The sequence below is a fragment of the Pristis pectinata genome, chromosome 20, assembly GCF_009764475.1.
Source record: "Pristis pectinata isolate sPriPec2 chromosome 20, sPriPec2.1.pri, whole genome shotgun sequence".
Taxonomy (NCBI): domain Eukaryota; kingdom Metazoa; phylum Chordata; class Chondrichthyes; order Rhinopristiformes; family Pristidae; genus Pristis; species Pristis pectinata.
The window spans coordinates 21,508,464-21,533,522 of NC_067424.1; the positions used below are offsets into that span (position 1 = coordinate 21,508,464).

Below are 25,059 nucleotides of genomic sequence, written 5' to 3' on the forward strand. Positions count from 1 at the left end.
GATACAAGGTTTGTATGTGATTGACAGTGAGGAGGAAGATTTTAGAGTGAAGTTTAGAGAATCTGATCAGTTAAGTGGAGAAGTGGCAATTGGCATTTAATCCAAAGTAGTGAGGAGAAATGTACTTGGGGAGATGCAACAGGCAAGGGAATATATAATAAATAGGAGGATATTGAGTAGTGTGGAAGAACAAAGGGACCTTGATGTGCAAGTCCACATATCTTTATAGATAGCAGGGAATGTGAATAAGGTGGCTAAAAAGGCATTTGGAATGTTTGACTTTATTTGCCAAGACTTAGGATATAAGTGTAAGGAGTTTATACCAGAACTGCATATGGGCCATCCCTTGGTAATGAACGGGTTCCATTTTTACAGAAGTCGATTTTTTCCATAAGTCAGAAAATACACAAAAATCACTTGATATGGTAATCACACCTCTACAGTATTGCAATGAATGGCACCAAAAGCACACAAGACTGATAAGAAAGAACAGTTACTAAAAGTGGAGAGAGGGAGGAAACTAGTTCTGCCTTTTGTAGGAACAAAAGTAAGTATGTATAGCAGACTTTTGAATTTATTAATATTATGAGAGCTCATTTGTACGTAGGGGTCTCCATTAGTCAGGCATTCATAACCCAGGAATAGCCTGTACAGCACTAGTGACATCACAGTCTGTGAACAGTTGTGGTCACCATGTTAGACAATGGGTGTAATCATACCAGAAAGAGTGCAGAAGAGATTTTCAAGGATGTTGCCAGTACGGGAAAATTGCATCAATGAGGAAAAGCTTTGTTATTTTCTTTTGAGCAGAGGAGTCTGTGGGGAGATTTAACTGAGGAGTATAAAATTGTGAAGATTCAATCTACTTTCTAAAGCAGATGGGTCAAAAATCAAGGGTCATAAATTTAAACTAATTGAGAGAAGGAAAAGACTAAAAGGAAGGTAGTGGCTGAAACCTTCATCATTTTTAAGAAGGGCTTGGACATGTACCTGAAGAACTGTGAACTGCAAAGCTACAGACCTAGGGCAGGAATGTGGAGTTAGCCTTGGGAGCGGCATTGGCACAAATCATAAATCTTCCATGGTTCCATGAAGAGAAATTACTTCACATAATAGGTCATGAAGTTTTGGAATTGTCTAAAGCTAGTAGTCTAAAAGTTTCAATTAATAAGTATATTCAAAACAGATATTGATAGAGCTCTTGATAATGAGGGAATCAGGAATATAGGGACAGCAGAAAAAGATGGACTTGTGATTGAAAGTCAGTACCAAATGGTAGAATGGCATTGAGGGGCTGAATGGCTTACTCCTGTACCTTTGCCCTTATCTTCTGTAGGATAAGGATATTATTTAATATTTAACTATCCTGGCATTAAATACTATTTGTTTTTTCAATAACGTCACAGTACTGTTCACAGACCTTCAGCGATTCATGCACCAGACCTTTCTCTCAGTGTCTGTTTTTCCCTGGCTGTCTGGATTTGGGTGTGGCATCACACATAGTAGTTTTGAAACTGGTTTCCATTTGTGAAGATGCACACCTGAAGCTGAAAACACTGCTCAATAAATATACTCTGTGTTACCTATTAGCCTGTGGAAAAAAATTAAGAGAAGTATAGCTTGAGTCTCCTGGTTTGCTGGGTGCAATCACTTTATGAAATTGCGCAAGTTTGCCTTTTGCTGGTTTGTGTGGGAGAAACTTAGTGTTTGGAATGTATGACACACCACATGGTACTGAACCTATTGGTTGGATTACTTTGTACTTTAAAGGTACATTTGTGAAATGCAACAGATAACATAATAAAGAGCTTGTTGGAGCTGTGTTGTTTCACTAATCAGTAGAGTCAGTGAGAAAGGAATGGAAGGAGGTCCTTCAATGTTGCTGGCTGATTCCATCATTGGTGTTTGCTTAATCCTGTCGTTTCAGTTGGATGATTCAGTGCTGATAAGGTGTTGCGTTTTGCTCCTCCCTCACACTCAAGTTGCAACAGGTTAGTGATTTTCAGGAGTGTACATACTAGAGACAGTGAATTAGAACGACTCAACTGTTTATTTGCCAAGGATTACTGTAGAATTGCTCTTCAAAAAAAAGATAGTCTTGATTTCTCCTGCCAGAATACTTTATTTGAAGCTTTTTACTTAAGGACACGATTTACATAAGCAGGTAAGGATATTTATTCTCCACATGTCTATTCACTTTGGCTTCTAGTAGACTGTTTGCCTTCACAGATCGGCACACCTTCAGGGTGTAGCCGTATTATGTCTCTGCCAATTCACTTTAGTGCTTCAAAGTGAAGCTGATAAAATAACATTGGACATTTTAATGTGCAGCCAGTTTCAAAGATCAGTAGTTAATTGCAGTTCTAGTTTATAATCGCTGTGTTAAAACAATAGCAAAATGTTTCTGAAATTATAATAAATCTGATTTGTAGCAAAGAAGTTTAGAGTGACAAGATTTAAGAATAAGTGTGGGGATTTTAAGTTAACTGAGGAAAATTTGAATGGCTTGCTTTTGTGCTTTGAAAGTGGGATAAACTGAAGCAGGATCATTATTTAAGAAATGATATGCAGTGTCAGAACAACCACTGAATTTTAGGTTGGCCTGTTTTCAGTACCTTAAGTTAAGTCAGCAGAATTTTAATCAAGCAGTTTCCTTTCTTGGGAATTTCACATACATGTGTTATTGGATTTGCTTTATATTAGCTTAAATATTATTTTCAGTCTTTAGCACAGTTGGTTCATAAAACCATAGTACAAATTAACCTGACTGCATTTAGGTATCCATATTCAGAAAAGGTAACTATCCTCCTGTCTGTGTCACTCGATGGCTTTTTACTGTCCATGAAGTATAAATTGCCCCAAGCCATCATCTTCAGAGAAAAACCAAAGAATATAAATTTTTAGTTTAAGATAATATAAGATATTTATTTATTAGTCACATGTATATCAAAACACACAGTGAAATGCGTCTTTTTGTGTTACTGAGAATATGCTGGGGGCAGCCCGCAAGTGTTGCCACTCATAGCATGCCCACAACTCCCAACCCGTACGTCTTTGGAATGTGGGAGGAAACCGGAGCACCCGGAGGAAACCCACACAGACACACGGGGAGAACATACAAACTCCTTACAGACTGGCGGGAATTGAACCCGGGTTGCTGGCACTGTAATAGCACTACGCTAACCACTACACTACCGTGCCACCATACAACACCTGAATTATATGAATTTCATAAATCTTCAGTAAAAAAGAAATTATGTCTTTTTTCTCCAGAATAATTATTTCAATCCAGTTGCCTTTCACTACAGAAACAGCACAGCATGGGATAGGACTGTGACTTGAAATATGAAATGGAAACATTTGGATTTCTCATTATTTTAATTGATATTTTGTACCTCTAATAGTGGCAAAATTTATATAATTCTAATGATAAGTTTTAATTGACTGACCCTCAAGAAACTGGACTAAATTACTCAATCAAGCCAGACATCTGTGTAATAGTCCTGTGTTACATTCTGTCACTGACTAAACAATGATTCAAGTGACTGAGTAAATACTGATAGAATTGTACTTAAGAACACTTCGGAATGTTCATGGGGTAATCACAGATGAGCAGTTGAAGCAGTCGAAACTGAACTGCTTGAAAGGGAATGGTCTACCATTGTATCCTGTTACTAAGGATATTGATTTTTTAAAGTGAGACTTGAATAATATTGTAGCCGTGAAGTGCCACAGACAGGATTAGTGTCATTTGGTGCAGTCTTACACTAACAGTGATAATGAATGTTGCTAATGTCTGTTGATTAGTATTTTTAACAAAGGCTGTTTAACAAAATAAACATCCGGCATCAAGCAAACAACATTTGCACTTTTTATGGCTGATTATTGATAAATTCTTACCACTGGCAGTGTGCCTTGGCTATGTGTCTGTCACTTAATGTTTATTGTGTCACAAAGGTCTAAATATCGTCAGGCATTTCTACCACAAGCACAGCAAAGGACAGTCTTCAAAAGGAGCAGACCTTTTTGTGAGTTTTTATTTTGTTGTTGAAAAGATTGCTACTGCAGCAAGGTAGTATAACCACAGCTCGATTGCTTCCTGTCGCCAATGGTCTCAATGTGACCAACCTTTTTGCTGTTTCTGAAGCAGCACCTGAAAGGTGATAACTCACCAGGAACAATATTGTGTCAGCCAAATGTCAGAGGCCTCATTACAACTTAAATGCACTAATCAGCGTGGGTGTTTGCTTTCTCTTGGTGAGAAGTGGTGTGCTTGGTACGGGCTCTGCTGGGGGATTAAATGAGGTGGGAGGGTAGTTTGCAATGATATCACAGAATAGCTCTCTATAATGCTTAAGGGGGACTGTAATTTTGTGATCCTACCTGTGATAAGTGAGCCCTTACAAGACATCTGGAGACCATTACTCTTTGTGGATTTGCATTGGTTACAATTTTTAAATGCGGCAGAAGTTCACCACAACAATTTGCATTTATCCACTACTCTCAGTTTAATAAAATGACCCAAAATGTTGTGACAGAATTAAAGAAGATGATATTAAGATAGATTACCAATATCTGGGTCAAAGATTGATTTTAAGGAATTTCTTAAAGGAAGGAGAAGCGGTTTGGAGAAGGAGGGAAGAAAATACTTCCTAGCTTTTAAAAATTGGAAACAACACATCCACAAAGTCTCAAAATACCATGGACAAATGTAAGAAATAATTACATAAAACTCTGGGCTTTTTATTTGGAAAAGAAGAGGCTGAAACATCCGCTAGCTATGCAAACCTCTGGTTAGACCACACCTGGAATACTATGAGTAGTTCTGGGTACTACAGCTTTGGAAAGATGAATTAGCCTTGTAGTAGCCTTAATGATCAACCAGAATAATAGTTAAACTCTAAGGGTTAACATACAATAAATTCCTGGAACTTAGAAAGCTAAGGGTGTTTTGATTGAAGTTTAGAAGGTATTAAGGAGAACTGAAAGAGTTTGACAGAAACTATTTATAATGTTGGAGATTCCACAGCTAAGGTCAAAGTCTACAAATTAAGGCTAAGCCATTCAGGTGTGAAGTTAGGAAACACTTCTACATACAAAGGATGATAGAAATTTGATATTCCCCTCCACAGATGGTAACTAATGTCAAGTTACTTGTTAATTTTAAACCTAAGATTGATAGATTGTTGTTAGTCAAGTGTATTAAGGAACACGGGGAAAAGGAGTTAGACCACAGACAACTCTTGATCTTGCTGGATGGAGGAACAAGCATGAGAGGCTAAGTTGCTTATTCCTATACCTCTGCTTCTATATCTAGAATGAGAGGCCTAGTTGAATGAAGACACTGTTGCCAATGAAGAGGCAAAAGATGCAGGAAGTTTACGAGTTTAGAGTTTTAAAAAAATGTAAAACTTGAAGGTAAGAAATGAAAGAGCAGATACTGGAGATTTGAAGAACTAGGGCCATGAAAACATTTTATTGAGGATGAAAGTTGCCAGTGAAGTTGAGAGGCAATTGGTGCGTGGGATTGAGGTGCAGTTAGCAGATGAATCTAATCTTGAATAACGAGTCAGTTTGTTTTCTATGGTTAAACTGTCATTGAGGGTAAATCTGTGCTTCACTTGTTCCAAGTTCAATTTATTTTTCCAAAAGTTTGCTTTTTTAAACTACTTAGTATTGCAGCTTTTGTCCAGTCAAGACTTTGTACAATTGGACCATGAGTACTGGCTTTCATTCTAGCCCTGTATATTTGGTAACATTGGTTTCTTATTGTCACTTGTACTGAGATACAGCAAAAAACTTTAGTTTGCAGGCCATCCAGGCAGATCATGCCATACATAAGTACAATGAGGTAGCAAAAAGAAAACTGAAGCAGAATACAGAATATAGTATAGCAGCTATAAAGTGCAGTACAGGTAAACAAATAAGGTGCAAGGGCTGCAATGAAGTAGATTGGAAGATCAAGAATTAACCTTTAGCCTATGTGAGTTCAGTTCAAGAGCCTGATAATAGCAGGATAGAAGCTGTCCTTGAGCCCAGTGGCACGTGTTTTCGTGCTTTTGTATCTTCTGCCCGATGGGAGAGGGGAGAAGAGATTCCAGGTAAACTGAAATTTATGGCAGGTGGAGAATGAAAAGTTAGGCAGGAAATCAGTTAATTAGCTGGACATGGAGGTGATGATGGCATGGATTTAGGAAGAGATAAAAACACTCCATGATGCAAGTTGTTCACAGAAATGGTGATGGATGGTGATGAGATTGAGAACAATAGGATGTTAAAGTAAACAGTATGCTTCAGCAAGTAACTGTAGCCAGGGGAGAGCTTCGATCTTCATCTAATTAGCTGAAAGAGTTTTATTTTGGAATGGATATCAGCCAAGGAACATTGAGGGAGTGGAAGGTGAAGGTAAATGTACAGCACAGAACCCAACAGGAAAAGTGATAACAGTGATTCAACTGTGGCTAACAAGAGGTAGTGTTAAGTCTGAGGCAGAGGTTTATAAAGTTGCCAGAAATAGCTGTAGGCCTGAGGACTGGGAGTGTTTTCGAATTCAGCAAATGATGACCAAGAAATTGACAAAGAAAGGTAAGATGGAATCTGAGAGTAGACTGGCACCAAGTATAGAAATGGATTGTGAGAGCTTTTATTAAGTAAGTAAGAAGGAAAGATGAACAAGGCAAGTGTGGGCCCCTTATATTCAGAGACAGAATATTTTATAATGGGAATAAAGAAAGGGCAGAGGACTTAAGCAATCATTTTGCATCTGTCTTTATGAAAGAAGGCACACAAAACCTGCCAGATGTATGAGAGAATTAATTGTCTGGAGAGAATGAAGAACTGAAGGAATTTAATATTAGTCAAAGATAGTACTGGAGAAGTTGGAGAGTTGATAAATTCTGAAGACCTGATATTTACATCCTAGAGTTTTGAAAGATGAGGCTGTAGAGATAATGGATAACGGTTATCATCTTCCAAAGTTCCATAAATTTGGAGTTGTTCCTGTGGATTGGAGGAAAACAAAATGGCCTGATTATTTAAGAAAGGAAGGAGAGAGAAAACAGGGATCTGTCAGCCTAACATAAGTGGTATGGAAAACACTGGAATGTATAACGAGGGATGTGATAATAGACCACCTTGACTGGGTATGATTGAGCAGAGCCAATATGAATTTATGAAAGGAAAATCATTCATGAGGAAAGATGTTTCATTAGAAATGGGAAAAAAAGAAAACAAATTAGCTTTAAGTTTCAATGAGGATGTGGGAGGGGTGGATGGGACAAAGGGAATATCTGTTTGTGTGAAGCTAGGGTCACCATGGAGATAAGTTGTAGACGTCAGGGGTTAGTGGGTTAATGGATACTGGTTGCAGTTAGAGAGAAACTGAACAAAAGCTGTGAGATGAGAGCAGTTTGAGAGTCAGAACACAAATAAAGGAACATAGAAATTGTGAAGTGCAGAGGTGTAGCACATGCCAGGAAGGTAAGGCTGAAGAGAATAATTTATGTAAAAAAAACAATCCTGATGCAGACCAGGAAGCAGAGTTAGAATTTGTTATTGAGTCCAGAAGGCTGTAACATTCCCAAATGGAAGTAAAGCATCTCATGCTCTGTCTGCTGCATTGCAACCTTCCTCAATGCCAGAGGATAGCCTGGGATAGCACACTGACGGAAGATTGTTTATCCTGCCAGTGAATCTGGAGAGATTTGTGGAGATATTATTAGAAGTGTCTTTTCAGTGTCTTGAACTGCCTGTTGTACATAGTCCAGGTCTCAAAAGCATGCAGTAAGACAGGGCTCACTGCTGTCTGGTAGACCATGAGTTTGGTGCCAGGTTTCAGCTCCTAATTTTAAACCACCCTTTTTCTCAATTGATCAAAGGCTGTGCTGGGTCATCAAAGATGATAGTAAATTTAATCACTGATGTTTACGTTTTTTGAGATTAACTCCTGCGATATGGGAAGTAGCAGATACAGTGCAATGTGGACAAACATGAGGTTATCCTCTTTAGTGGCAAAAATAGGAAGGAAGATTACTATCAGAACAGTGATGGACTAGGAAAGGAGGAGGTGAAACAAAACCTGGGTGCCATTGTATATCAGTTGGGAAAGCAAGTATGCAGATGAAGCAGTCAAATGATATGTTGGGCTTCATAGTGAGAAGATTTGAGTACAGGAACAGGGATGCCCTTCTGAATTTGTATGGGGAATTGGTGGGACCGCACCTTGTGCAGTTTTGTTCTCCTCATCCAAGGAAGGATGTTCTTGTTATGGAGGGTGCAGCGAAAGTTCACCAGACTGACTCCTGAGATGGATGGACTGACATATAAGGTTATTGGTCTTGTATTCAAGAGTGTTTGGAAGAATGAGAGGAGACCTCGATGAAAATTATAAAATTCTGATGGGACTGAACAAACAAGATGCAAGGAGGATGTTCCCCATGGTATGAAAGTCCAGATCTGGGGTCACAGCCAAAGGATACGGGGTAATTCATTTAGGACTGAGATGAGCAAGAAATTTCTTCACTCACAAAGTAGTGAATTGCCAGAGAATGTAGTTGAGGCAAGTATTTTCAAGAAAGAGTTGGATATAGTTCATGGTGAAGAGATCAATGAATATGGGGAGAAAGTGGGAGCAGAATGTGGAACCTGGATGATCAGCTATGATTGTATTGAAGGCCCTGCTGTACTCCTATTTTCTGCATTTCTAAGCTCTTATGGTCCACATTTTCAGATGAATCTTTATTGCCAGAAGGCGTTGTTGTACCTCTATGCAGGTGCTGATTGACTAGCTGGTATTTTTGCTTTAGTTCCAACACCTGCAGCTTCTTCTTTGCTTTATTTGTTAAAGTAGGAAAAATACTGCTAGCTTGATTAATGACTTCCTCTAAATTATTTGAAAATTGCATGCATCAGAATTCATATTTGCTCAGCCAGATGAGATAGCTCTGGAAGGGTTTACACTTTAAGAAAAATGATTCATTATTTGGTGTGGTAGAGGAATTTACAGCTCAGCCTTATGAGGTTAGAGGAGAACAAGTTATAGGTGGGAGTAAACCTTTTAATGAATCTACTTTCCCTTCAGGTTGAATACTGTGTTGGAAACCCAAAGTTTCCAAATTCCCCCATCATAATCTTCTTGTTTGTTATGATTAAGAACATCTAGCTAACATTCAGTAGAGAAAGGATACCACCCTCAAGTAAAACAGAAAGTGCTGGAAATACTCAACAGGTCAGGCAGCATCGGTGAACAGAATATATTCCAGACAATAATCTGCATCAGATGTTTCCACTTTATTTTATGTAAAAAAAACAAATCACCTACAAATTAAACTATTTAATATTGCTTGCATTCATAGATCTAGTAAACTGCTCTGACTCAGAAGTCCTAGTTAACGACCCTCACATGAGTTACAATTCATCCCAAGAATTTATGATTTTTGGTGAGACAAGATAGATTATGTTTAGTTTCCATGACTAATATTCCAACACTTCCATGTGTCTAGTTTTCTTAGGTGACTCTGCTTGTACTAAAGGAGCTTTATGCAATGAAATACTGGAGTCATGAATGAGGCATTTGTTCTACTGCTGGTGTAGTGATGCCATATATCTGAACTACACTTTCCTCAGTTGTTTAAGATGTCTCTGCTTACCAACATAACAATGACTTTTCTGGAATTTGCATTTGAATTCTCAGTTATATGATTTGAAAAATAGGGCTTTGCCTTTTTGACAGAATTCTCACCACTGAGAAGTTTGTGGGGTTCAAGTCTCATTCCCAAGACTGAGTACAAACTCTAAGCCAACTGCATTGTGCTGCTCTACACTTTGTAGGATGTTATAATCTGGATGAATTGTTAAACCAACACTATCATCTCAAATGGACATGAAAGATACCATGGCACTACTTTAAAGAAGAACAAGAGTGTTCAGTGCCATGAATGACTAGTACTTGCACCTAAGCAATGTGCTAAAACAAATTAACTCATCAGTATTACATTGTTGTTTGTAAAACCTTGCCAAGGTTAAATTGGCTGCTGGAGCTTGGTGACGTATGAAATTGTGAAATCTAATATTTTCATTTTTAAAGCATTTTTTTAGGCATGTCATTGTCACAACCAAATTCATCATTTGAAACTTTTCACTCCACGATGCTATCAGGTGTTCAAGTCATACCAGGCAACTGAACCTTTGCCATATCTCATTGTACAATTGTGTTGTCCACAAGAAATTGCAAATTGTAATAACCACTCTTTCTGTCTCTGTGTGCTCTTCAAATACACACTTTATTGCAGCTTTTATATTCTTATTCCACAATCCAGAGCACACGACCAAATTCAATAAATTCCAGAGACTGATGCCTAGAAAAAAAACATTCTGCTTAGATAAAACAAAATAGATGCACCTTAAAATATAACAAAATTAAACACTTAATGTAGTGCTGAATTCTTTTGCAAAAGCAGTATCAGTTGTGTAGATTTACATGTTGGTTATAGCCATATTTTATAAAAACTTGTTGTTATCCCAGATATTTCAAATGGACACGTTTAGACATGGTGGGAAAAATCTACTAACATCATTGTATTGTTCATTGAATAGCTTCAGCTTTTGAATTGGTCACAGCTTAATGTTCATGCACACCACTAAATTAAATATGAAATTATTGTTAAAGTGATTTATGGAGCACTTTTGGCCTTGATTTATGAGTGGCCCAAAATGTTTGTATGTTTTTTCTAGAGCAGGCACATAAAGTAGAACTACTGTCAGGAGTCACATAAAAAATGGACAAGATAAGGATGGCAGTTTTTCTTCCACAAAAGATATTAGTAAACCTAATGGGTATTTATGCCGGCTTGGTAAATTAATACTTTGAATTACTAATAGAATTAAAATTCTCCAGCTGGCATGGTAGGATTCAACCTGACAACAATAGACAACTAGTCAAGACCTCTGGACTAGTAACTTCACTAGCAAGTTACTGGAGTCATAGTCTAGTAACTTCATCACAACAATAATGCATGTATGTAGTTACAAATTTAATAATTACAAACATTTAGGGGATGATTGTAGGAACAACAAATTGTTAGAAATGATTTTAAATATATCTTACTACTGGTAATAAGAACTGTACCTACTAATTATCTGGCCATGGTACATTACACTCTGGGAACTTTTCACCCCCTATAATTTCTGGCCCACATTCTCCATTCAGTGATTACAGATTACTGTTTTTTTCCCCTCCAGTGTCTCCCCGGATCTTTTCTCAATGTATCACTGTTCCTTATCTGCAAAAACCTCAATTTCTCCTTTCCCAGTGCCTTGCCCACACCATCTCCTTCACTTCTTGCTTGGTATACTCTACTATCCATGCAGAAGAGGTATGTTATTTAAATATGAAAATCTATTTAGTATAAAGGGATTTCAACATAAGGAATTTTGTACTCCAACGACAGTCATTTCTGGCCAGTAACAAACTTTGGCAGCCAGATTTTGCTTATAATTAAATACATTGAACGATCTCTCACAATAGCATATTTCTAGGAATTCAATACCTTCCTACAATTCGACGGAAGGAAGCCCGAAGGCAGATCAGTAGCACTGAGAATAAATAGATGTGATAGAAACAGACAAGAAGTGAGGTGCAAATTACATTGGCAGTTTAAGGATATGATGAGATGATAAGAAGTTAATGAAAATCCTTCTTTGAATAACTAAAATAAGAATTTTGTTTTGTAATTGGTGAATCAATGTATATATAAAAATGTGAAGCACGTCCTGCATACACAATAACTGCATTAGTACAAATGGGTTAATATGTAAAGAAAGCCCTGCTGCCAAATTCAGTTCCTTTGCTATTTTTGTTTGCCAGGCACAGATAATGGTAGTATCAGGACATATTCCTTCTGTGGTTGCAAGTGGAATCATTACCTCAATGTTTTATATTAATTTACTTATTTTCACATTCAGTATTAAGTATTGAGAATCCCCTTGGTTTTGGATATGAGTGCTAGAGCACAAGACACAGACCTCTAATGTTACATTTGTCTGGTTGTTAATCTGTAGTGTATTTGTTACTGAGGTTGGTTATCAGATTAACATGAGGGTGATTCGAATGAGATATTCAAATAAGAAAAATGGTCATTTAAAGTTATTTTTAAATGATTCAATGTTTGTGCAATTTTTACTGAAAATTTTGAACACAAAAAGTATGTTTCAATTTAGTTTTGTATACAATTGACAGGTAACTAAGTTAATTCTTTCTGGAATTAATTATTGCAGGACCAAAGAAAAACTAGGAAATAATCCATTCCATTGGAGATGGAAAGCAAAGATGAAGTCAGTGACTCTGATAGTGGAGTCATTCTCCAATCAGGTAAACTTCTTTTCATTTTTTTTGTAATATTACTTGATCTTGATCAAATCAACCCATTTCTTTAGTGTAACTTATTGCTTTTTGATCTCACTGTTTTTTTCCCCATTTAATGTTGGCTTCATTTATGGCCTTGGATATGAACTCATTTGAAGGAAAGGGATGACACATGTCCCTTTGTTTTATGTGCAAAGTATCCATTTTGAACTCTTTTTTTGTTGACTTCAATAGAGCTGAAATTCAGGAGTGGACTTCAATGTGCATATGTTACTACATCTCAAGTTTGCTGCATTGAGTACCTGTTGCTTCTCCTTTATTTTAATTATAAATGTTGCTGCCAAATAATATTCTTAATAACTCCAAGGCTTTTTTTAAATCATTCTCTCTTCCCATATGATTATCAAGCTAAGTCAATTTATTTCCTTGGTTTTCTAGAAACCAATCTATAGAACCTTTTCTTATATGACAACCTGCCCATTCGAGGTAGTAATCTCGAATGGGCAGGTTGAGATATAAGAAAAGGTTCTATAGATTGGTTTCTATTTGCTGATGTTTAGAAAGGTGAGACTGGACTCGAAATAAATAAGATCCTGAGTGGTTTACACAGGTTGGATGTGGAGGGGTTATTTGTGGGACTAATGATCACTGTAAAAATTATGAGTCACCCATTTAAGACGGAGATGAGTCTTTTTCTTTTCTACCTCAGAAATTAATGTGTCTTTGGAACTCTTTTCTGAAGGGCAATAGAAACAGAGTCTCCGAATATTTTTAAGGCAGAAGTAGACAACAAGGGGCTGAAAAGTTACCATGGGTAGACAAGAATGCACATCACCCACAACTTTAATAAATTGCAGAGCAGGCTTGATAGGCAAGTGGCCACTCAAGCTCCTAATATATATGTTAATAAAAACATATGTTCAACCTATCTGCTTATTTTTGACAAGAGGGGAAGAAATATGGTCAATCCTTATTCAACAGAGAACATTATTTTTTTCCATTATACAGCAATGGGTAAACTGAAAGATGCTACAAATATCTCCAGGTCAAAAGTGGAAGGTTACAATACATTACAACTGCAATCTTTAATGCCAATGCGTCCTTTGCTCTGCTGTTACATTGCAGTTGTGGGTGCAGCATATGGCTGACTTAGCCACTCTCACTCCCTTGTGTACCTGTCCCCTGATTTGCATGCCTCAAAATCATGCTGCCCTGCTGGGGAATCCTATCAATGCAACAATGCCTGAGAGCAACTGGTTTGTACAGAATGGCTGAAGTTAAGACAATATTCCTTCACCAAAAATAGGGGGCTATGTGAGAGGGAAGGGTTAGATAGATCTTAGAGCAGGATAAAATGTCAGCACAACATTGTAGGCCGAAGGGCCTGTACTGTACTGTAGTGTTCTATGTTCTATGTTCCATTGGAATTTTATACCATTTTCATCAATTTTGGAACAAGCACTTAACTTGAGAACCTCTATGTAGAACCATTAGCATTCCTGATTTTACTTGTAGTATGTCACTTGGGTTTCTATAAAATAATGTTGTACTGTCTCTACCAGTAGCTATCAGGAGCCATTAAAAATAGTTTGAGACTTAGTGAACTTCACCTCCTTTGTATTATCAGGAGTCACTATAGCTCGTAGAACTATTGTTTGCTGTTAACAAATAGAAAGTATGAAGTGGCTTTACTCTAAGCCTGATTCAGAGCTCAGCTTTAGTATTTTCATTTTTTAGATGGTGCAATTAGTGCAATGGAAATATATTTTACCAGTAAGGATGGTTGAACACAGAGAGGGCATCTTGAGATTTGCCAGGAAGGAATCATATGCGTGAATACCAATTGCAACAAGGTTATGGAAAATGCTGGAGTTTCTGATTTTAGAAAAAGATTCAGGTCTAAATTATAGTAATTTATTGGCTGTACTTGTATTACAATGGGTGGTTTGGGACTGTGTAAATCATAACTAGTTATATTAGTAATGAATATATATGGTCAGCACTGCTTTTACAGTGCTAATCATATGTATTCCAAGTTAATGAAGCATTTCAATAACTGTTACCAATAGCAAATACACAGTTTCTAGTATACAACTTTTACTTTTAGTGCAGATTGCTGAATATTCCACTTGGTTTGGTTTTGGTTAGATATTTTGAAAGTCTCTCCATAAATATTAAAATGAGGTGGAAATTTCATTACTGAATACTATGATCATTTGCAAATAGAAGTGCAATGTTGCTCAAAGAAAATTGTTGAAAAGTCAAAGCTAATACATTAAAATATGATCTCTGTTCCTTCAAAGTCAAAATGTTATTCACTCTGTATATTGAAACTGTGAACATAATAGAAAGTTCCTGTTATAATCTGTGTACAATGGAAGGAACCCCTTAGTAGTGTTAGTGCATCAGTGCAAAGGACTTGTTTTCCCTTCAATTATACCAGAATGCTGAATGTAGTGGATAAATTAGCACCTACTCAAAGAAACTTGTTAAGCAAATGTTCCTTGGCAAGAGTGTTTTGAACAGTTTGCTGTTACATTGTATGCAATTTAACATTGTTATTTTTAAAGCTTAGCTTTAAAGTTTTTTTTAAAAAATTGAAATTCATGCTCTGCTATTATGATGAAGGTCCCAATTTCATCAAAAGAAAGAAAGATATTGAAGAACATCTCAAATTCAGACGTTAAGAGCCTACTTTATGATTTCAAAGCATTTATCAATGAAAGCATGCAGAAGAGCATATTATTTAGATTAGGGATATGTACAAATTAGAATTGTTTCTATATTTCCATACTAAAAATGTATGATATCTGTTCAGAACATTTCTTCTGCTAAAAAGAAATCGAAACAAAATATGTTACAAGTGCTGGAGTAGTGAAGCCTAATTTATCTCCAGCAGAGAGAGTAACAACAATGATTTCATTGTGTCCACAACATATCACATGGTGCTGTGATAATGAGGTAGGTTAGAGTACACCAGGGACAGTAGCTGCAAACTGTGATTAGTGTGGATTGAAGATGGCACAATTGCCAAAGTTCAGAATTACTCCTCCAGCTCTGCTCAAAATGACATTTTGTTTTAACTATGAACTCTACTGTTTTAAAGTTATTTAGCAGAATATCGCTGAATTAAATATTATACTCTCATCAATTTAACTGTGGAAGGGATTATTCTTTATTTTACATAACTGTTATTACATTAATGTCAAGAAAGAAATATCACACTGATGTTATGAGAGATGTTTACTTTCTTTTGGAATTAAGGCACATTGATAAGTAAACAAAAGAACCCTTGTATGCAACCAATTTGTAGTACAGTTGATCTTGGATTAGTAACAGTGGTTACAAAAATTGGTACACTAATTTCTTCATCGATAAAATGTCAGAAGGGTGAAGAATTCTTAAAATATAGACAGGAAAACTTGCAGAATAAGTAAGTTTGTAACACAATGAGAAAGGAAGCATTGTTGAATATAGTTCCACATATTTCAGCTAATTGACAACTACTTTGGGATTTCTATGCAAAGTTCAAAATAAAGTTGTGGCTAATTATTTAGCAAGCAGTCAAAAAGGCTTTCATTCTGAAAGGAATTGAGCATAAGATTAAAGATATCCTGCTCCAGTTATATTGAGTACTGGAGAGAAGCCAAAGCACAGCTTGATTGATTGGATGGTGGGGTTGCAATATAAGGAGAGGTTAAGGTGCTGAATTGTATTGAGTTTAGAAGAGTGAGAGGTGATCTCATTGAAACATACAAAGTTCTTAAGGGACTCAACAGGATAGATGTGGAATTGATGATCCCTTTGACTGGGGCGCCTAGAACTGAGGGTCACAGTTTCAAAATGAGGAGTCAGTCATACAAACCAGAGATGAGAAGAAATTACTTCATGCAGAAGGTATGGAACTGACTACCCAAGAGTGTCAGTTGCTAAGTATATTCATGACAGAAATCAATAGATGTTTAGATTGTAAGGGAATCAAGGTATACAGTGAGGTAAAAATGCCAAAATCATTGAATGACAGAGCAGGCAGGAGGAGTCTTATGTTCTTTTGTGTTTATGCACACTCCAAGAATGCCTTCCAATGTTGGACTCCTCATGCAGATCGTAAATAGTTTGGTGTCACTCAAGGTTAACAGATTAGTCAGTCCAGATAAGATGCGGCCCAGCTTTATAAGGGAAGGATGGAGGTATCAGAATTCTGGCCACAATGTTTCAGTTTTTCCTGCTTATGGGAGTAGATGTTTTATACATGGAATTTGAAAAGACATATAACTCTGTATCACATACAAGATGTTATATTCATGACAGATGTTATGAAAATGGAAACGTGTTTAAGGATGGTGGTAATATGGCTACAAAGTTAACAAAGTGTTGGAACACAGAAAACAGTCATGGAAATATATTCTGTCAATTGGATAGAGGTATGCAATGGGTTAGTTTGAGGTGCCTTGCTCTTTATATATAAATGACATGGGTTTGGGTATAGAGAGTAAAGTTTTTATGTGTGTGGATGATATCACATTTCATAATGCATTAAACAGGTTCCTGTAGAGGGCTTCAGGAGGATGTAGATGGAATAGCAAAGCAAAGAGACATCTGGCAAATGGTGTTTAATGAAGAAGCTAGGTCTAGGAACCAGGGACTTGGACTTGGCAGATTGCTGTACAAGTAAAAAGGGCACTGAATTTGCCCCTGGTTAATGGCATGTTGCATTATATTAATAAACCATGAAGATGTGATTTTTGGTTGATCTGAGGATTCTGATCTGAGTTAAAATGGCATTTGGAAACCCTAATTTCAAATTGCATGTTTATAGCTGACAGCTGAAAACTTAAAGTCATGTTACAACCACCGTAAGCCAAGCCTAGACCACACCTGGTGTACTGCATTCTGTTATGGTCACCACACCTTATTCAACAAGTACATTGCTTTTAGAAGGAGTGCACTGCAGAATTACCACAGTAATAGTTGGTGAAATCATGAGGAGGAATTTCACAACAGAGTTGTATCCTCAAGGGGGTTGGAAGATTGAAAACTGATTTGGTCAAATTCTCAAGATTCTAACGGGCAACTGATAGGGTAAATACAGAAAAATTATTTTTTGCTGGTTAGGGAATCTAGGAGTCTGGAACATGGCCTGAAAATGAGAGCAAGAAGCAAAGTTTGGAAACCAGTCAACACAGAAATGATGTTAGAAATTTGGAATTTCTTCTGGAAATGACAATTGACAATTGTGAAGTTTAAGTCTAAGATAATTGACATCTGCTTAGCAAAAGCAATACGAGACCTTAAAATGGAAAAAAAGAGTTCTAAGGAGGAGATGAGACATGACTTCATTGTCTGATGGAACACACTTGAGGGACTAACACACTCCTTTATGCCTCTAACAGACTGAGAATGGCTGGGTGTCCTCCTTTGGCACTTAGCCTGACAGCACCATCTGTTTACATCGCAAGAAAACTCACTTGAAAGAGCAGATGGTGATGCCGTCATCATGCAAAGGTCAATAAATTCAGGACTTGGGAACATCAGCTTAAAACATTACTCAGCTGAAACATTTTGGCCACACCTTATGGAATTTGACCAAATTCCTGATTCCCAGCACATTTATAAGTCAAGATTACTCTGGAATATTTCCCAATGAACAAAATTAGCTCCCCTCCTACCATTTCCACTTTATTTTAATCTTGTCAATTCAAGGGAACACAGCTCACTTGTGAAAATGTTATTCCTGTGGTTAATCCTGCACTGCATTCCTGCCCAAGCCAGTCCATGTTTTGTAATATGTAGTGTCCAGACCTGACAAAGCACTCCAATGTGGCTGACTGAGACAATGCAGACCAGTCTTGATGCAGGCTGTCGACCCAAAACATCAACTATCCCTTTGCCTCCACAATGCTGCCTGACTCGCTGAGTTCCTCCAGCAGTTTGTTTTTTGCTCCAGACCCCAGCATCAGCAGTCTCTTGTGTCTCCATTGCAGTGTGGAAATTTTACTTCATGCTCTCATCTGTTAGACACATAATTCCAAATCAGGGTCAAGAAAGAAAATTCTCACTCAGTCTTCCCCTTCCAAAATTGATGCTTCAACCTCTGACAAGAAGTCTAGCACTATTACAGATAAAGTAGCTCACTTGATTAGCACTCCATTCTCCACCCTGACCATTCATTTCTTGCAGTGTGCAACATCTTGACAAGGCATTTTCATTAACAGCTCCCAAGTACATGTCCTCTACCAGCAAGAAGAACAAGGGATGTAAGTGTATCAGCTAGAAGCCATCAGCAAGAAGTTCTGCTCCAAGTCACATGTCCATCCTGATTTAGGTTCGGGCAAATTCTTTCACTGCAATTGGTTAGGTTATTCCAGGATTTAAACCCAATGAGGATGAAGGACTGGCAACAAATTCCAAGTCAGCATGATGTGAGACTTGGTGGTGCTGGTGTTCCCATTCATCTTCTGGCCTTGTCCTATGTGCACCTTGTGATGGTGATACTGTTGTCACTATGTGTCCATGGTGATGTTTAGAGTGGTGAATTGGCACTGATTAAGCAAGCTACTTTATCCTGGATGGTGTCAAGCTTCCTAATAGTTGTTGAAGCTGCACTCATTCAGAAAAGTAAAGAGCATTCTGACTGGGCCTTTGGATGGTAGAAAAGATTTGTGGCATCAGGAGGTGAATCACTTGCCACAGGATACCCAGCTTCTGGACAGCTGTTGTAGCTCTCCCACTTAAGTGGCTGATCAAGTTGATATTTTGGTGAATGATGACACCCAGGATTATTGATGGTGGGGGACTCAGTGATGGTAATGCTGTTGAGTAACAGGAGTATATGGTTGGATTCTTTCTTACTAAAGAAGAACAATTCTTAACACTATTGCAGTGCAATTATTATTTGCCACTTGGGAATGGGATTGATGGGATTCCCTATGCCTGAATGAAGTCTTGGTCTTGTTGCATGAAGGCATAGACTGCTTCATTTTGTTGAAGAGGTATGAATGGAACTGCACATTATGAAATTAGCAGCAAAAATTTCCACATCTGATATTATGATGGAAGGAAGGTCATTGATAGAGCAGCTGAAGATGACTGGGTCTTGGTACTATCCTGTGGAACTCTTACAGTGATGCCAGGTTCAGGGTGATTAACCGCCAACAATTGTAAGCATCTTTCTTTGTGAAGCTATGGCCAAAAATTTGGACTGTTCCTTTTGATATCCATTGACTTCAATTTTACCAAACCCTTCAATGCCACCCTCAGTCAAATGTTGTCTCAATGTCAGGGGCATTCGTTCTCCCCTCAGAGCATAGCTAGTAGTGCTGCTGCCTCACCACTCCAGTGACCTGGGTTCGATCCTGACCTCTGGCGCCAACTCTGTGGAGTGTGCATGCCTTCCCTGTGACTGCATGGTTTTTCTCAGAGTACCCACATCCCAGAGATGTGCCAGTTGGTAGGCTATTTTGCAACCGAAAATGATCCCTTATGTAGATGAGTGGTAGAAGAATCAGAATGAAGTTGATGAGCATGTGAAAGACAATAGCTTACAGAGAAAGAAGTAGGGGGATGGGATTGGTAGCACAGCTTTGAGATTGGGCAGATTGGCCTCTTTCTATGCCATATGCAAATACGAAAACAAAAACGTCTGGAACTCAGTTCTTTGGCCCATGTTTAGACTGAGATTGTGATGGGCTCTGGAGCCAATTGGTCCTGGTGAAAAGTAAATTTGACATTGGTGAACAGGTTATTGCTGAGTATTCGTCACAGTAGCACTGTCAATAGCAACTATCACTTTACAGATGATTGAGAGTAGACTGACTAGTTGTATGGATTAGATGCGTCCTTGTTCAGTTTTATATCCTGATGACATTAGGATATCTGCAGCATATCAAAATTACCTTCAAGCTGCTGTGTTATTGACTGGAATGATGTTTCATTACAAAATGTTGAACCATCTTAATTCTCCAATATGGGAACAACAAGCATTTAATCCTTCCTTTCATCATAAGGTCATAAGGTAGAAACTCACTCATAATCATGTAATGTTCAATTCCATTCCATGAATCAGTCCACGTCTGCATACAGCTAGACCTGAATGACATTCATTCATGGGCTGACAAGTGGTAAGTAACATTCTTGCCACACAAGCACTGGGCAATGACCAGCTTCAATAAGAAAGAGATAATCAGTAACATTACTATTGCTGAGCTCCCTGCCATCTATATCCTGAGTATCACTATTTTCCAGAAATTAAACTGGACTAGCCACATAAATACAGCAGCTGCAAGGACAGGTCAGCAGCTGGGTATCTTTTGGTGAGTGACTCATCTCCTGACACCCAAAAGCCTTTCCATCATCAGCAAGGCACAAGTCAGGAGATGAGTACAGCTCCAACAAACCTTAAGAAGCTTGTCACCATCCAGGACAAAGCAGTCCATTTGATTGGCACCCCCTTAAACATTTATCCTCAGCGCTGCAAGGGCACTGCGATTGCACTGCTCTTGCTCAAACAAGTTAATCTGACAGTGTTCCTAAACTAGTTCCTTGAACTGCTACCACCAAGAAGACCAAGGGCAGAAGGTGGATGGAAACATCACCATCTGCAGGTTCCCCTCCAAGCCGCACCTCTTCCTGATTAGGAAATATATCAATGGTCCTTCATCAACGTTGGATCTGTATCATGAAACTCCTTAACAGAAAGAACCATGGACTATCTTCACCTGATAGACAGCAGAGATAAAAGATACTAAAGATGAATGTATAAAAACAAAAATGACAGTTTAGGACTATTTCTTGCAAACATGCTATGATAAAAAGCATTTCTGATTATACCTGATTTTATGTTAATGGTAATGGTTACATAGAAAAATGTGTGGCAAAATGCACAGTTCAGACAATGTGGTTGGAGCACAATATTGTCTCTGTAAGTTACAATACTAAAAGAGCTAGAACACTACTATTAGTGGGAGGGCATGAGTATAAAGTAATATGTTTTCTCATAAACATGGACACAGAAATCCATGATGGTAAACATTAACAGAAGAGCATGCAAATGGAAGATATTTTCTATATTTTAGATAGTGGGTGCTGCAGTAGATGCTCATGACATCTTGTTGAAAGAAGTATCTGTTTGAGACAGAATATTACGAGGAAATAAACAACTTGCAAAATAATCTGACTTCTGATATTGTATTGATAATACAATCTGTCACATATGTAAAATTTCAATCATGGTCCCTTGATAAATTTCCATGCCAAAAGCAGTACCCTATTCTTCATTAAATAATCAATTTGTTGATTCATTTGTCAGTTTTGAAACTTCTAGTCACCTTAACATATTTGCAAAATACACAGGTTAGAGCATGTCTTTTCTCTTACAGTCATGTGTAACATGAAAGACAGTTTGTACAATCAACTGATCAGCTAGCAGAGTCCTGTTTATTTCAGTTCTGTGTTGTGACTTGCAGGTGCAGCCACAGAAATATGTTATGATTGGCACTTACTGAATTTCTGACTGCACAATAAGTGCTCTCCCATTGCCAGCCATATTTTGATCCTGAAATTGCAATGTGTACTTAACTTGTTTCTAATTTAACAGAGACATTAATCTGTTGCGAATCTTAATATAAGAATGCTTATATGTCTGCAGTTTTAACAAAGGTTTTAACCTATTGCAACTTCTTAACTTGTGGACAAAATGATTTTCATAAACACATTCATTATTTGTGAACTAAGAATATGAGAACATATGAAATAGGAGTCGGCCGTCTGGCTCTTCAAGTCTCCTCCATCATTTGGGTGACAAAATAGCACAATAGACAGCACCACTACCTCATAGTTCTAGGGGTGCGGGTTCAATCTTGACCATGGGTGCTGCCTGTGTAGAATTTCCACATGAACACATGGGTTTCCATCAGGTGTTCTCCCACATCTCAAAAACATGTTGTGAGCTTAACTGGTGACTGTAACTGACTCCTAGTCTTGGTAAATGGTAAAAGAATCTAAGGGGAGTTGATAGGCAAGTGAAAGAGAATAACTTGCAAGGCTGAAGGGGAAATAAGAGGTGGGGGAATAGAACAGATCTTTTACATCAGAGCCAGTTTCCGGCCCTATCCCCATATCCATGTATTCTTTTTATATTCAGAAATCTATCATTCTTTACCAAGAATGAACACAAGGACTGAGCCTCCACAGCCATCTGCTGTAGAGAATTCCAAATACTCAGCACCCTGTGAGTGAAGATAGGCTGTCTAGGTCTAAGACAAGGAAATCTATCTCTTATTCTGAAACTGTAACACCTCATTCCAGACTCTTCAGCCAGGGGAAACATCTTCCCTTCATCCAGCCTATAAAGTCCTCTAGGAAATTTGTAGGCTTCAATGGAATCGTGTTCTTTCTTCTGAACTCTAGAGAATTCAAGCCTTGTCTGCTCAGTCTCTCCTCATATGGCAAGACTGCCATCCCTGGAACCAGGTGAGTGAATCTTTACTGTGGTCCCTCTATGGCAAGTACATCCTTTCTTAGGCAGGGAGACCAAAACTGTGCACAATACTCCAAGTGTTGTCGCATCAAGGCTCTGTTCAATAACAGTAAGACCTCCTTCCTTCCATTTTCAAATGCTCTTGTAATAAAGGCTAAAATATCATTTGCGTTCCTATTTGCTTGTTGAAACATGTTGGCTTTCACTGATTTGTGTACAAGCACACTGTTCCTTTGAAGATCAACACCACCCAATCGTTCACCATTAAAAAGATACTTTTTTTCTATCTTGTGCACAGAAGTGGATGACCTCATACTTTTGCACATTATGTTCTAACTAACATGTTCTCACCCATTGACTCACCCTGCTTGTATCCCCTTGAATCTTCCTTACATCCTCCTTCCTACTCACATACCAACCCAGTTCACTAACTTCATCAAATTTGGAGATAATGGCATTCGGTCCCCTCAGCCAAACTGTTGGTCTAGCTGGTGAACAGCTGAACAGAAACACCGATCCTTGTAGTACCCCACTAGTCACAGACTGCCAACCTGAGAAGGATCGGTATATTCCCACACTTTGCTTTTAGTCGAATAACCTGTTTTCAACCAACTTTTGTGTAATGTAGTTTAATGGCCTTGAGCAGGTGGGTAGGGTGGACAGTGGTGGGGGGAGGGGTGGGTGAGAGAATTGGGCAACTTACATAATGTATTTGGCATGAACTGTGGTTCCCTTTTGAGGGACAGACCTTAATAATATTCAATCTGGGAGCAATTGGGTGAGTGGGAAATCCAACATCATCATCATGGTGAACCAGAATTAATGACTTATAAGGGAATGGTACAGTAGAGATGTGGAGACAGGGGAGGGCAATGATAGGCGGAAATGAATTTACAACAGCCCAAAATGTAGATATAAAACCAAGGTTTTCATTCATGATCCACACAGAGAAAATTAATAAAGAGCATTGTATCAACTTTTGATTCCAAAACACAAAAGACTAGTGGTTAGTCACTCCATCTTTTTCATACTCCATCCATTGATTTCTTAAATTTGCATCAAGGTCTTGCATCAATTGGAATCTTGAAGTAGACTCTATTCTAGGGAGTCTAAACAAAGGTTCCAATGAAAATGGGTAGCTCCCATGGATGTGAGAACAAAGGTGCATTGCCATTTTTAGGACATGACAATCGGATTCCATCTTTGCAAATGTCATGGAACTGGTCTACCTTCTTTTTGTGGTGGAATACCTCCCATGTTTCAAGATTAAGTGATCCACAGTGGATGACTTTAGTGACTGAGCTTGTTATAAGATCATCTAGACACATCATTTTGCAGGTTACTTTCAGTAGAGAATTACTAAAATTTCACGATGCTTCAAATGTAAATTATGCTCTGTAAAATACAATCTCATAACAGCATTTCCCCTCCACATTTACATCTGCAAAAAGAATTTATGGCTTAGAGTCCACTTGTTCTAAAGTTCTATCCTGGAGTCATATAGTTATGCAGTTATACAGTCAAAAAGCACAGAAACAGACCCAATGACCCACTTGTGTCCATACTGACCATCAAAAGTCAATCTATATTAACCCCATTTTCTAGCTCTTGTCCATAGCCTTGTATACCATGGTGCTTCAGGTGTTCATCTACATACTTCTTAAATGGTGTGAATATACCTGTATCCACTACCTCCTCCAGCAATACAACTTTCTGGATGAAAAAAATTCTTCTTCAAACTCTCTCTACATCTTCCACCGCTTATCTTAAACCTATCCCTTCTGGTTATAGACACCTCTGCTCAGCCTCTCATAGATGAAGCATATCGTTCCAGGCAACATCCCGGTAAATTTCTGTGGGTAGAGGATAGAAACAGGAAGGGGTCAATAACTTCACTGGGTGTTTTTTATAGGCCGCCCAATAGTAACTGGGATGTCAAGGAGCAAATAGGGAAGCAGATCCTAGAAATGTGTGATAATAACAGAGTTGTTGTGATGGGAGATTTTAATTTCCCAAATATCAACTGGCATCTCCATACAGTGAGGAGATTAGATGGGATGGAGTTTGTTAAGTGTGTTCAGGAAGGATTCTTGACACAATATGTAGATAAGCCTACAAGAGGAGAGGCTGTGCTTGATTTGGTATTGGGAAATGAACCTGATCAGGCGTCAGATCTCTCAGTGGGAGAGCATTTTGGAGATAGTGATCATAATTCTATCTC

At 38.0% G+C, this 25,059-nt stretch overlaps 1 protein-coding gene across 2 annotated transcripts in view; it reads left to right on the plus strand.

The window, feature by feature from the left end:
* Positions 1-2,001: 2,001 nt before the first annotated feature.
* LOC127581002 (innate immunity activator protein-like) overlaps positions 2,002-25,059 on the plus strand; it is a 60,374-nt gene continuing 37,316 nt past the window's right edge. For both annotated transcript variants that reach the window (XM_052035055.1, XM_052035053.1), the window contains exons 1-2: positions 2,002-2,164; positions 12,274-12,367. In XM_052035055.1, coding sequence (XP_051891015.1) covers positions 12,313-12,367 — 55 coding nt within the window. In that variant the 5' untranslated portion in view covers positions 2,002-2,164; positions 12,274-12,312. The remainder of the gene's footprint in view (positions 2,165-12,273; positions 12,368-25,059) is intronic.